General features: G+C 45.4%; 1 protein-coding gene across 3 annotated transcripts in view; it reads left to right on the forward strand.

The window, feature by feature from the left end:
- Window positions 1-14,100, forward strand: part of sdk2a (sidekick cell adhesion molecule 2a) — a 97,030-nt gene that overhangs the window by 39,066 nt on the left and 43,864 nt on the right. For all 3 annotated transcript variants that reach the window (XM_049561897.1, XM_049561898.1, XM_049561899.1), the window contains exon 2: window positions 12,701-12,860. In XM_049561897.1, the coding sequence (XP_049417854.1) occupies window positions 12,701-12,860 (160 nt within the window). The remainder of the gene's footprint in view (window positions 1-12,700; window positions 12,861-14,100) is intronic.

Raw genomic sequence — 14,100 nt, forward strand, 5'->3', positions numbered from 1 at the left:
TTTGTAAAGGGAGAAAGAATTTATGTGAAACTGCTGAGAGAAGGAATAGCCCTGCACCAAAATAGCAATTTCTGAGGTGAGAAAGAGTTTGTTCAGTGGAGTTGTAAGAGAAAAGTGATGTGTGTGTGTATGTGTATGTGTGTGTGCATGGTACGTTCGGTAGGGGCAACACAGCATTGGGAAGTGATGGATTGTTACAGCATACCAAACAGAGTAGGAAAGGTGGGTGGTGGATTTTATTGGAGAGCTGGAAAGGTTTTGTGATGAATAATAGTCATGAGTGAATTGGTCATTGTCAGAACCCTCCAGAGCCTATTGAATCAGCAAGGCTAGGGTTTTACAATGAGCTTCAGCCATGAAGATCAGCCTGTTGGGTCGTAATAGATGGAAAGTGAGTTGATGGAGGCAGGAGGTACAATAGATGAGGCTAGCTCTCACCGCTGGAGCGGCATTTGTCTGTGGGGAAACAGGCCACAAGAGAGACCTGTGTTCCTCCCACACACTGTGCAGAGATCAGAGAGCAATACGGATGCATTTGATGATCGGGCGCAGGCAAGTGCGCCCACACGCATGCACAGGTGCACGCACGCATACAATGAGACGCAGAGAAGAGTAAACATGCTGCAAGGGTACCCGCGCTGGCTAATGATGCCCCGTTGACCCATCGCTAATGATCCCCCTCAACTCAGCCTGGAACATGATGGGCTTTGATCTGTCTGTCATTAAGGGACTGTGGAGTACATGCACGTCTCTTTAATCTGATGAAGAATTCAAATATACATGGATCAACCGGAGAGATGCACACACATGTACAAGCATATGCTCATGAATAATGATACATGCACACTTGCATGTAAAGACGCAAGCAAACACCTACTGTACACTCTAAAACATCTGCATTTACTGTATACAGAGGTCAGGTTTGCAGATGCTTACATTTTACACAGACACACACACACACACACACACACACACACACACACACACACATACACACAGATATGCAGGAAAGCACAAAAGCCCTTGAATCCATGACAGAGATTAAACATGTCATTTACTCGCCATGGTTAAAGAGAAGTAATAAATAAAACAGATGATTTATTAATATCCAGAGTTGTAATCCACTGCATTATATGTGTATTAAAGCACATTACTTACCATGGCATGGTGAGCGTTAAAGTGCTTCTAATAAAATTCTTAAGTGCCTACAGGCATTTCAAAGCAGCAGCAGATCTCTGAGCAGTATCTCCTCAGTGTCTCACTAATGGGACTGATGTAAATATGTTCATTTGTGAATCTTCCCTCCAATTTAGTGCTGCTCACATTGTAGATGAAGATTATCCAGGGATTATGAGGCTTGAAAAAAAAAAAAAGAAACGCTATTTGATGTGTATTTATGTGCGGCTTATAGATGTAGTAATATGGAATTAGGTCCCATCATGAGTGGAAAATACAAATGTGAAAAAACTGTCACTCCTACCTCCCCCCCATCTGGCGCCCCGTCAGGGTGTCATTTAGTGATATTCGTTTTCCAAAAGTGGAAATTTAGCAGACGTTTATGATGCAAATCACAGGCTATAACTCTATGTGGTGTGGAGGGCCGCATTAAGCCTTCAAATCACTCATCCCGTTGCTTGGGCGCCGGTAACATTATGCCATATCCGCTTGATCGTTCGCATATTTCAATGCGTGATTGCAGCCAACAACAGTTAATGCCTCCGCTTTGTAGGTCCTTAGAGGCGGAGAAAGTTCAGAGAATAACCAACATGTATTTTTTTTTTTCCTCACACTGGTGTGTTAAGAGCAGTGGTGGGAACATTTCAAGAACACAGCAGGGAAAAAAAGCAGTGTGAATACATTAACCTGATGGAAGATGGTGTTCCTATTTAAATTTATGTAATTTCTAACGATAACCTCCAGGATATATGTGACATTGTGTGAAGACTAAAATTGCTGTGGTTGTAATTCCCTTTTTTTTTCTCATGAAAAGAGCTCTTGAATATGTATAAGACGGTGTCAAAAAAATAGCGCTAACCTTGGTTTTTACTTTCACAATTTCAAAACTTCACCATACCTATCCATATTTCATATCAGATGGACATGTTGGCATGCTGAGCGTTGACGGTTTGAATCCAGGATGAGGCAGGGTGGATTCGCCCTTTAGCAAGGTTCCCTAATCTTTACCCTCTACCCCTGGAAGAAAACAACAGTGCCAACTCGACTGCAGCAACACTGGGAGCAGTGTTAGCCTGAGTGCAAGCTTAAGAATATAATTAGAAAAACATCATCAACGTCACATATTAGATAGCATTGTTGGCACCGGGCTCCAGGCTGTAGTTTGTGCCAGTGTTCTGATATCTATCAAGGGGTATGGTTTGGTTTTCTTGTAAGACAGCTTGCAAATGTTGAGAGCAACATGACAGGATCTTTACAAGTGGAAATGCGGGCTTGTTGCATTTAGGTGAACAGATGACAAGCATTTCAGAGGGGTGAATAAATGCACTGGGAGTGTGATCGGGTGTATATAACAACTGAATATTTAAATTTAGACAACAGATGTTCCACTTTGTTATCCTAAGTTGTGTACTTGCATCATAAAGAGAAATGTATACATTAATGTTCTGGTGTGGCCTGTCAGAATTAGCGTCTAATCATTATTCATTAATTTCACTCTCATGCATGCATAATTCAAAGTATTCACATAGGATGTTATTAAGCACGCTCGATTTTTAACAAGTCGTGTTTCTTGCAGTAAACCATCCTAGAGGATCATGTGGAGGGAGCACAACAATTAGTATGTCTGACTGAGAGTTTTCTCCTGCTTTGTTCAAGTTGCATGCTTCTCACTCAGCGCCTGTTACTGTATCTGATAATTGAGATGAGCAATGTGGTGTGAAGTCATGTAAGAACCAGCCAAACGCTTCCATTAGCATAATGTCAGGGCGTTCAGATCTGCTGTCTGCCTGCTGGCGTAGTGCTGGCTGCCTGTCTTCACACAATGCCACAGAGCTGTGTTCCTCCTCTGTCTTCCCTCCTGCTTGGGGGGACGCATGTGCGCTACCGAGATGGGAAGCGGCAAAGAAGGCTCAGATGCCTCAGAGGTCAGAGATGTGGCCTGGTGGGATTTCTGATATGGAGGCTGGCAGCTTTGAGGTTCCATCTGAAGGAAGTGATTTTGGGAGTGATGGGGTAGCTCTCACTCCAACACAGAGCAGGACTTGGTTCTCTACCATGGATGATGGGAGAAAATAGTGGTCAGAGGGCCTCTGTAATGCGGTGGAGAGAGGCAGTGATGTGACAAGCTCCATTTTGTCAGCTCTCACACTCCAGAGGTCTCAATTAGGAGCAGGGACTCTGTCCTCCCACAGGCTGCACTGCTCACAAAGGTGATGATCCTGCTACACATCACCCCAGACCTCCACCAAAATTAGAAAAGACGAAAAATACACCCTTCAACTCGACTCTTTCCCTCCTAAGACTCAGTGTTGCTAGCGTCTAATCAGATCTGTGTGACGTACTTTTAAATATGGGGAAACTCCTGAGATCCCAATCCCCGAGTGGAAGATGCATCAACACAAAAAAAGAAGCTGTTTGTCTCCTGCAAAACATGTAAATAAAGCATTGCCAACGCTGATTGCTGTTCACGTCTGGGCTCGGAGGAAGGAAGCGGGACAGACAGGCAAGCCGTGTAAATGTAATGAAGGGAGATAATAATTCTTTTCTCTGTCAGCTGCTCTCTGCCATTAGCATTTACTGCCAGCCCCTGCCACTCACTGCTTGGCGCCCATGCACTCTGCCACACTGATAAGAATCACAATCACCAGCCATTCCACACGCATATATTACAATGGCAGGCGCCCTGATACCTCGCACCTAGCAAAACACTATTAGCATGCCGGTGGTATCGCTCCAATTCAGAGATTCAAAGGGATCGGCTGGGGAGAAAAGCACGGATGGGACATGGCAGTTTGAGTCCATGCATTTCGCCTGATAATATTCTGGTGTCGGTATCTTAAAGACACACAGTCACAAACACACAAGAAACGTCCTCATACATTTTTCATGCACAGGCACACACCTGCACACACAGGTACAGTATGAGGGATACATGAGAACAAGGGGCGGACAGGTTTTCATAATGTCAAGAGCAAGGATGACTCTCTCTTCCAAAAAAGTACAACTCTATCTATATGTTAATGGTGGGAGATACAGATTCTGTCTGGTGCATCAGGCAATTAAATCAAGACCGGGTCTGATATCTTCATGGAGCTACCCACAGTGGTCCCTGGATGGACGGGCAACGCAGCATTGCAGGTGCATCTGATCATCTCCATTTCAATGCGTGTGAAATAATGTTTCCCTCACCATACCATCTACTAATTAGGATCTAATTATCCAGGCTAGTGTAAACAATCGCGGCAGATGGCATAGCGCGCAGTATTAACTCTAATGACCCGGGGCCCTGTGGAATTCACATTTCAGCGCGTTTGTTTATTTTCCTCCATTAGTCTTTGCCCTACTTTCTAAATTCACTTAGGCCTATTTCCAACCTTCTCATGCCTTGAGAAAAGCTGCCCGCCTCCTATTCCCGATGCTGCTTCCCTTGTTTTTTTTATTTGCTACTTCTTCCACTTACTGTCGTTTATCTGTTTTGTGTTGCTTTCTCTTGTTTTTTCTTTTTTTATTTTTTCAAACAATGTCAATTAGCTCTCACAAAGATCAAGTGAAAATTTGTACCTATTTTCTCCTCCACCCGCTACCATCTCGCTTCTCCCTAGTGAGAACAGAAAAGAGGGAAGTCGGAGAGAGACGTGTATGTGATCTGGCGCACAAAAACCTTACTTCGTCTTCCAAATCGTCGAAGCCGTCTGTCTCACCTGGGAAATAATACTGTGATATCAGTCACACACGCGCTACAGCGGGTGGCAGGATCATTTCCCATTGTGTTCTACCCATAGGAGCTCTCCAAACCTCACTTCCTTAAGAAAAAACAATTCCATATATCTTGTCCTTAGAAAGTAAGACTTTGCCATAGCATCTGGCTTACATTCCTAAGTTAATACATTGATCTCTTTGCTCTAAGAATATGTTCACAGCTCACTGCTACGAGACATACATCTTATTTGAGTGCCACAAAGTCAGACAAGAATCCCTGCTTCGTCTTTTACAAAGTAAGGAATGTCCCCTGGTGATTAAAGACATAACTTTCCTACATCTCACTACAGTTGTTCATTTGTGGTTTCTCCACTGTTCGTCGGACAGGGCTGAGCTGACTGGAGACCTGATGCTGCAGAGGGCGTGTAATGGTGGCTGTGGGTGTGTGAGGTCTCATTAATTGACGCCGGGCCTTGTGCCTGTGCTCCTCTGCGTGCCGTGTTCTCTGCCAGGAGCTGGACTTGCTAATTAGGCTCCTGGATATCACAGACATGTCCCTCGGTACGCCATACAATATACTGCTAGTGACTCAGAAAGTGCTAAAGCGAAGGAGAGAGCAGGGCGAGGGGATGGAGGGAGACGGAGTAAGGAGTGATGCGGAGAGACGAGAGAAAGATGGAGAGACATCTCGACAGAGCTCGGAAGGAACGGTGTGAGACGGATGACAACTGATGAGAGGGCAAGGGGAGAGGGAGTGGAAAGTACTGTATTGGGAGAGATCAAGGCCACCAAGAAAGAGAAACTGCCACAACACAAAGGGAGGAAACTGATATTGTGGCGGGGAAAAACAGAAAAGAGAAGAGAAACTTAAGATGGGGAGAGAAAAAAGACGAGGGAATCAAAAAGAAAAAGAGAGTTTCGAGACAGGCAGAGCATAGCAGAGAGGTAGAGGGAGGCACTCAGAGGAGCAGCGAGGCAAACAGGGAAGAATTCCAAACAGAAAGGGTGTGTGTATGTGTGTGAGTATGTGTGTGACTGAATTTGTCTGCGCTGCCCGCTGGAGTGTGTGTCCAGATAATTCAATCTGCTGCCCATTGACTGGCCTCCCGCTCCGTCTTCGCTCCTAATTAAATCTCCATTTGTTGGCGGGATGCTGGTGCTTCTAATTGTGTTGCTGTAGCATCAGATAGACACACCTTAAAACACACACATGCGTGCACACACACACAAGCCCCGCAGCGAGCGGGATCCCAGACACGTCACCGCGGTACATTACACCTCAATTAATCACATCAATTACACATCAATTAACCCATGGCGATCCACTAAACACAGCTGGGATGCAGGCGCCATTTCATCTGCGGCGACCTGAGGACTTTTTCTGCAACATCAAAGCAGACGCATCATCAAAAAGAAAAATATTTGAGACAGCTTAACATGAAAATCCATATTCCTAATTCATCTCTTTCCTCTGAGCAGTTAGCATGACTGTATGAGCATTTAAAAGCACGCCACTCGGGCCATGAAACCTATATTGCCACAACATCGATACCAAGGGATCTTACGCAGTGCGTAGTCCCACTGAATGGGGCGCAAACATGTTCTAGGGGCTATAAATACAAAGGGGGCAGGGAGACATCGAGCTGTGATGGACTGGCACTCACATGTGGTATGCAGATGCTGATCCATGGGCCATTTCTCTAAATGAATGTAGGGTTAGATGGAGGCTCTCCATCTCCCCTCCCTGTCTCTCAGGCCTGGCCTGCTTGTTTGGCTTCAGCTGTAATGGGTCGCTTCACCTTGCTGCCTTGCGTTGGAGGACACCCCCCTCTCTCTTTTCATTTCTCACCCCCCCAGTCCCTCACCTCATCCTGCCTCTACATCACTTTTCGATCTCTCTCTCTTTCGTCATTAAGCCCTGCATTTCTCCCACCATCTGTTTTGCCGTCACTCTCTCTTCCTCCCCTCTGTCTTTTCTTGTTCGCTCTCTTTCTTAATCCCTCCCTCCGTGTCCGCCTGTTTTGTGACTCACCTAAGTGATGGAGTGTAAATCGGTGGGGTGCCTGTTGTCACGGTGACAGCAGCTGGTGACAGAGTGACAGATCAGGCTGACCTTCAGGACGGAGCGTGATTTTGCGAGAGGGGAGGGTTATATTTGTGACTGTTTGTGCACGTTTGTTAAAAGAGCTTCATGTCTTGGCCCAAACATTCTCATCACAACTTGTTAAGCAACAAATCGTACAAGACAGCCCAGTGTGTGGTGTGTGTGTGTGCTTGTTGTGCATGTGTGTATCTATAAGGGAGGTGTTTCATCAGCTTTTAAGATGCTTTTAACCCCCCCTCCACCAACCCCGCACCCTTTCGTCAATCCATTACCAGGCCAAGGTCACTGCCATGACTGTTGCATAACCCCCATCAGAGAGGCTAACCATGACCCATCTCGCATGTTAAAGTCCAATTGGAGAGGCTAAATGACAGCTCTAAATTTTCCTGGTTGACATGATGCACCATGAGGTGGACCAGAGGCGGTCAATGGAGCAGGGAAGTTATGTGCATATGTATGTATGTGTATGTGTGTGGTGCGTCTGGGAAGAGAAAGAAAGGTGGAGAAGAAGAGATTGCGAAGTGGAGTGAGTGAGCAGATAACAAGACAGTAGACCTCCAAATGTTTCTACAGGCAGGGGTTCCACTTTATCGCTGCATCTCAGTGATACAGTTGTGCAGAGTGCCAGTTAAGATGTGGTTACATAGGCTCAAACACGGGTGCCTGAGGATTAAACAGAGGGCAGGGAGAGCACCCTGCTGCTGAAGTGGAGCAGGGGTAAGGAGGTGAGGCACAAAATAAGCAAAACAAAAGCCGAATGTGAACACCGTCTGTGTGATTGCATGCCAGGATGGCGCAACGGGGAGCACAATGGGCCTTGGTTTATAAAGCTGCCCCGGTGCCTGTGGTCTTTGTCTCACAGCCATTAAAATTCTGTGTATGTAGCAGGGGACCCGGCTGGAGCCATGCCACCATTCAACCTCAGCTGTCAGGTTAGAATAAGGTGTTTTCATATCTTCAGTGAATGGGCTGTGGTGGTGCAGCTTGACTGTTGGGGGGCAGATGCTCTGCACAGCAGCCACATTAAAGCCCTCCTGGTCCCCCCATGCCAGTTTTTGGTCTTCCCTAGATCTGCCGACCTGTTTCCAATGGCTTTTATCTGCGCTTATAGTGCTGCAGGAATTCATGGTCCAGAAGGACTGCCCTCTAGCTTTCCATCTGGATTCGAGGCCTGCAGCAGACACTGCCATGCACCTGCCAAAGCCGCCACTGTCCCTTCGTTCATCACTGGAATGGAGGAGGCGACAGTTCTTCACGGCCAGTGCGCTTCCTTTTCTTCCTCCCTACACGCCTGTCTCTTCCTGGAAGGATGTCAGCTTTACCTTGACATAGTGCAGCCAGTCAGGCGCAGTCTGATGGACTTGTGTCCTTCAGTCTTTAAAGTCCCTCTCCAGACATGTTTTAACAGTAAATATTTTGCTTATTTATTTTACAAAACTATTTTAAGTAAATGGTGATTGTAGTAAGCATCTTTGATGTATGCTGTCCGTTAGCTTGTAGGCTAACTGGCAGTGGCTGACACAGCATTATTGGTTGTGAAACATACAATAATATCTCTTACAATGGGGTGTTTTGTAGATAGTGGAAGGAAGTTCCAGGCTCTGGTTTACAACCAAAAACAGCACACTCTGTTTGCTGTCAAAACTCCCACTGTGCTAATGCAAACTGTCGCTCTTTGTACTAAAAAGTCCACTCTGCACTGGAGGTTTCGAGATTGTTTGCCGCTGTTGTATAGAATTTTTTTACCCCATTGATATGTGTTTAACATACTAGACAGCAAATGGCTTACGTATTATGTTTGAATCTCAAATTGTAGTCACAGACATTGCTCCATTCAGTCGGGAATGTTAAAACATCTCTCTAGTGACAAACTTTGCACAGATGTGAATCAGTATAAACAAGATAAGACAATTTAGGGATGATAACAAATACAAAAATACATTTTTGAGTGGAGGGGGACTTTGAATTAAGTCAGTATTAAGTTGGATTTGTACTCCTGCATCAAATCGATGCTGTGACTATGGCATATGTTCTGCATCAACATAGAGCCTATGCTGTGCCCTGTGCCGTAGCCTGGCGTGCAACCCCCCCCCAGACTACATGACGTGGCAACGCAGACCTTCTGTCTATTTTTGGAAGCTGAAACCATTTACCTCAAGCTTTTATTGATTTTAATTTCACAGATAAGAAACAAAAAATGTGAAGACAATAAAGCCTCCACAAAATAGAATTTTAAGTGTGTGATTTATCCTGGCTTCATATGAGTAAAGGAGATAGCTTGTCTCTAGGTTAATTTATACAATGTAAAATGCCATAGGCTTGTGCTAATAATGTTAGCAAGTTATAGTTGTTTTGAAAATGTGTTTAGTAAAGACAGTTGTTTTGTCAGTAAACCGTGTGAGTTGTAAAGGAACTGAATGTTGTAACGTAACCTTTGTTAAATGTTGCTGTTGTCCCTGGTTTCATATGAGTAGAGGAAAAGTCTGCTAGCTGCTAGGCTAATTTATACAATGTAAATTGCCATAGGCTTGTGCTAAAAACATTAGCATGTTGTATTTGTGGTGAAAATGTGTCCAACAAAAGACAAGCGCTTTGTCTGTGAATGCTGTGAGTTATAGTGAAGCTGATTTGTGTACTTGTGTTTGAAATTGTAGCTGTTAAGCCATGTTTAATGTGTGTTTTGGGTGTTTACAGCACTTCACAGAAACCTTGCCGCTGACTAGTGTTTTGGAGGCGCAACTGCAGAGTGACACAAACACACCACTGCACAAGTAAAAATGCTCACAACCGCATAGGCCATGTGCGTGGGCTACAGCATAGGCTCTTCATAGAGCTGACGCACAAGTACAAATCCCACTTACCCCCTCTTCTATATGTCTGTATGGTTGTGTCTGTAGGCGTGTGTGTGTGTGTGTGTGTAACCACTATACATTTGTTGTGTACAGCATGTTTCTGTTCCGTGAAGTCAGTGCTCTAAAATGAGGCGACACCTGAGACAAATTATGGATGAGCTCAGTGATGATGATACCGCAGTGGAGGCAAACACATCCACCTGGCACATTACTGACAACATCATCTACAGTATAATGTACATACTGTAACAGAACATTGTGTGTGCATACATGCGAAAGTTCACATCTGCATGAACAAAAATAGACACAGATGTTCCCGCGTTCAAAACATTGCATATATTTATAGTGTTTATCTTGCTGACGCATGGAGAAAACAAGAGAAACAGGAAAACTACACTTAAAACACATGCAGTGTGCACCACAGGCTCAAACGTGTATCAGTGGTGTTTGACCTCAGCAGTTCACAGCCAAGATCAAAAGCACAGTGATGAAGAGGAAGAGGAGAATGAGGGTCAGACAAGAGGTTCTCTGCTGGAAACTCATTAGATCCCAGAGCTCGGTGTGCAGAGGAATTGGTCCTATCTTCCTTCAGTGGTGAGAACTGTTAGCGGTCAGCGGTCATTTAAGTTCTCACAGAGTCTCAAAGAGAAGATCACTTCAGTTTGGTGTTACATGGCCAGCAGTCTTTCCTTGTATGTTGATTCTGCACCTTATGTGATCTTAAACAATTGCTTTTCTCTCTCCCCAGCTGGCTTCGTTCCTGAATATATACACTTTGCTCTGAATGGAAAATTGGTCACACAAGTGCCGCAGATAGCTGGCGTTCAGGGATTCATAATCACGGCTCGACTGAATGGGACATTTGAGGCAAAAATGAATGTGAACACATGAATGGCACTAAAACAGGTAACCACGGCGGTGATTACTGTGCACTCAATTCCCCATTCTGCAATTTCACATCAGTAACTTGGTGTTGCGTGTATATCCTTGCCTCAGACGATCAATGTGTGTCTGGGTTTGGCATGCGCAGGTCTCTAATGGTGGCTTGTTGATGGAGCTGCATTGCTAAGTGGATGCAGCCACCAAGCCCCTGAACCAGCTGGAAGTGGTTGGGTTTTGCCTGTGTGCGTTTGTTCAGGCATAATTATGAATGTTTTGGGATTGTGTGTGTGTGTGTGTGTGTGTGTGTGTGTGTGTGTGTGTCAAGTACAAATGTATTTACTAGTGGATGGAACTACAGCAAAGCCACCATCCAGCAGCCACTGCCTGGGGAAAATAGGGATGGCTCCCACATTTGGGCTCAGACAGGGATCAATTTCAAGGGCCTGTTTGGTTTGATAGTGTTTGTTTTGGAGAAGTTCATGTAAGTATGGTAGAAAGAACAGATTAGCCAGGTAGTGGAGTATTGTTGTACCAAACAGGCAAAATGTAAGGACTGGTTTTGGAAACAGAAAGCGTAGAGGTGGCTGTTGTTTGTTTGCCTCCTTTTATGAGTGGTGTCTTTGAGGGTAATAGAAAGGGGAGTAAGCTGCAGCTTTCAGAGGGATATTGCGTGCGCCGGTGTGTACAAGTGTGTCCTGTTATCAGTGTTTGTGTGTATGTATACAGTGCGCACATGGCCACCTGTGTGAAACACGGCGGTGCACAGTCATTCTTTTATTTACAGTTTCAATCAGGTTCAATTTTCTGTATCCCCTTCCCTGCTCGCCGAGGCTGCCCTCACATTCACCCAATACCACGGCACCATCCTCTGCTTTTACCGCCATTAATCTTGGGCATGAACCTGCATGTGGATGTGGGGAGAGAAGGAGGCTCCAGCAATCTGCCATGCGAGTGAGTCAGCTAGTGTGGTAGACCTAGAACCAGGCGTGCTCCAGGCCTTGGCGGCTTACTGCAACTATTAATACAGACTTTAATTAGCCCGCCACAAACACTGGCACAATCGGCTCAGTGTCGCCCGTGGCTGGCGAGGCAGACAGATCAATAGGTCTGATCATGCCTTTTTCATCAGCTCAAATGAAAGCACTTTGTCTCCAAGCTCAGCCCTGGACCTTGCGTATCACCTTAAAGGCTTTCTGTGGCTGCACTGGCTGTGTGCAGTGTTGCGGATGGGGCTTGTATAATCTGGCTGCATTAGGGAACTATAAAGATAAATGAAGGGAGGCACAGAGCATAACTCATCCTGTCAGAGAAGGGGTTTTAAGGCTGGGAAACTTTGTGTTTTCTAAAGCAGCCCCTACCACCCCCACCCCCCATGGCTTCCTAGTTTTGCACTCTCTCTTCCTCCTACTTGGTTGCGTTCTTTTTCTTTTTTTTTTCTTTCTCCTCCTTATGTGTGTGTGTGTGTGTGTGTGTGTGTGTGTGTGTGTGTGTACAATCTCTGCTGTATTTTTCTCCATCTGCTTTCTGTCTATTCCTCCTTCCCTCCTCTCTCCATCTCCCTCCCCGTCGCTCCCCATCCTCTTTTTACTGATCTAGAGGTATGGAAGAGTTCATTTACACTTCCTCTGCTGCACAAATTGCTCTTCTACCTCTTTGCCAGCGCATTTCAGTTTGAAATAAAAGAGTAAGCTGCTTTTGCAGTAACAACTTATTTCATGTGCTTTTTGGCAGGCTTCCCCGTTGACCTTCAAGTTCCCAATCAGTGCAGAAGAAAAATGGAAATAGCTTGTTCTGAGCCCTCATTTCCTATGAATTGCTGAAATTGTGTTGTGTGTCTGCTCACAGGGGTTACTGAATCACCGAATCACTGCCTTTTTTTTTTTTTTTACCGACTACCCCCTCCGACTGCTCTCCGTCTTTCCCTATACTGTATGTATTTTTATATCACTCTCACTTCACCCCTCTCTTTTCCTTCTCTGCCCAGTAGATGACGTCCCACCTTATTTCAAGATGGAGCCTCCTCAGACCCAGGTTCACCTGGAGGGGAACCGCCTGGTTTTAACCTGCATGGCAGAGGGCAGCTGGCCCCTGGAATTCAAATGGATCTACAATGGCACCGAACTCACACGTTTTTCCTTGGAATACAGGTGAGGAATATAACCTTCCCTGCCCGAGCTGATTCTATTATCGTTTTTTTTTTTAAATTCATTCACTATAATTAGCTTACTACACAAGGACATTTTAGCGGCATTTAATTGTAACTAATAGCTCAATTGCTCATTTTTATTCATATTCGAAAACTCATTTCTATGGATTTATTCAGGCCTGATTTGGCTGCGTGTCTCCCCTGAGACATAACATCTTGTGTTCAGGGGATTGTCAGATTTATCCTGATTTGTATCTAGCACTGTATTCAACGTGCAGAGATGGTGTGAATAGATGACTCTTCTTTTCTCCCTCTCGCTGTTTGTTCAAACTATCATTGCTGCAACAGCGTCTAACAATGCATATTTCTTATCAGATTGTGCAGTGTGGGTGGGCTACTTTGCTTCGTCAGCAGTAAGATGCTGTTTCACTGACCGTGGAGTTCTTCTGGGCGCTTCTTTTTTTTTTTTTTTGACTGTTTGTTTTTTTATTGCACTTATACTTCAGCCTCTAAACACAATGCTGAGGAATTCAACTAACAGCACAGAGTGTGGCCAGAGAAAGCTTCAGCCTGCGCTAACAAGGCCTCTCCGTGTGTTTGAGGCTGTGCGTCAGTGTGCCCATTTGTCCATGTACTGTATTGCTTGTGTGCCTGCATGCGTGTTTCACGAGTCACAGTTGCAGTCCACAGTGAGAGTCAGTTTCTATCTAATTCTAGCCTTGTTTTCTTCGCTCTCTACTCCCAGTCTGTCTAGTCCCCAAGACATGGGCAGACTCTCTCAGGTGGCATTTACTGATTGCTATCACTGGCTACAGCCCCCCTCTACACACACACACTTTCCCTTCCCTGTATGTGTCTCTCGCTTTCTCGCATCCCCTCTCCCCTCATCTCCCCCTCGTCTTTTTCTCCTTCTTCTTTCCCTGTCTTTCCTCAGTATTTGGCTGAGCTCTCACGTGGCTTAGTCTCTGGGTCTGCTTTGCAGGCCAGCCCTCTGCTTGTTATTCTTCACCAGCCCTGATCAAAGAGGAGAACTGGAATCCATTTAATCAGACCCCCCCCCCCCACCACCACCACCACCCACCACCCCACCAACCCTACCCTGAATTGCAGTGCAGGGGGAAACATGGCAGGGGCGGACTCCACACTCCTAAGTGGCTGTAGCAAACCAATTAAAGGGGCCTCAGCTCTTGGGTTATCCACCTAGCATTTCACACACACACCATTTAACATGAATGCACATC

This window comes from Epinephelus fuscoguttatus, linkage group LG19 (assembly GCF_011397635.1).
Source record: "Epinephelus fuscoguttatus linkage group LG19, E.fuscoguttatus.final_Chr_v1".
Lineage (NCBI taxonomy): Eukaryota > Metazoa > Chordata > Actinopteri > Perciformes > Serranidae > Epinephelus > Epinephelus fuscoguttatus.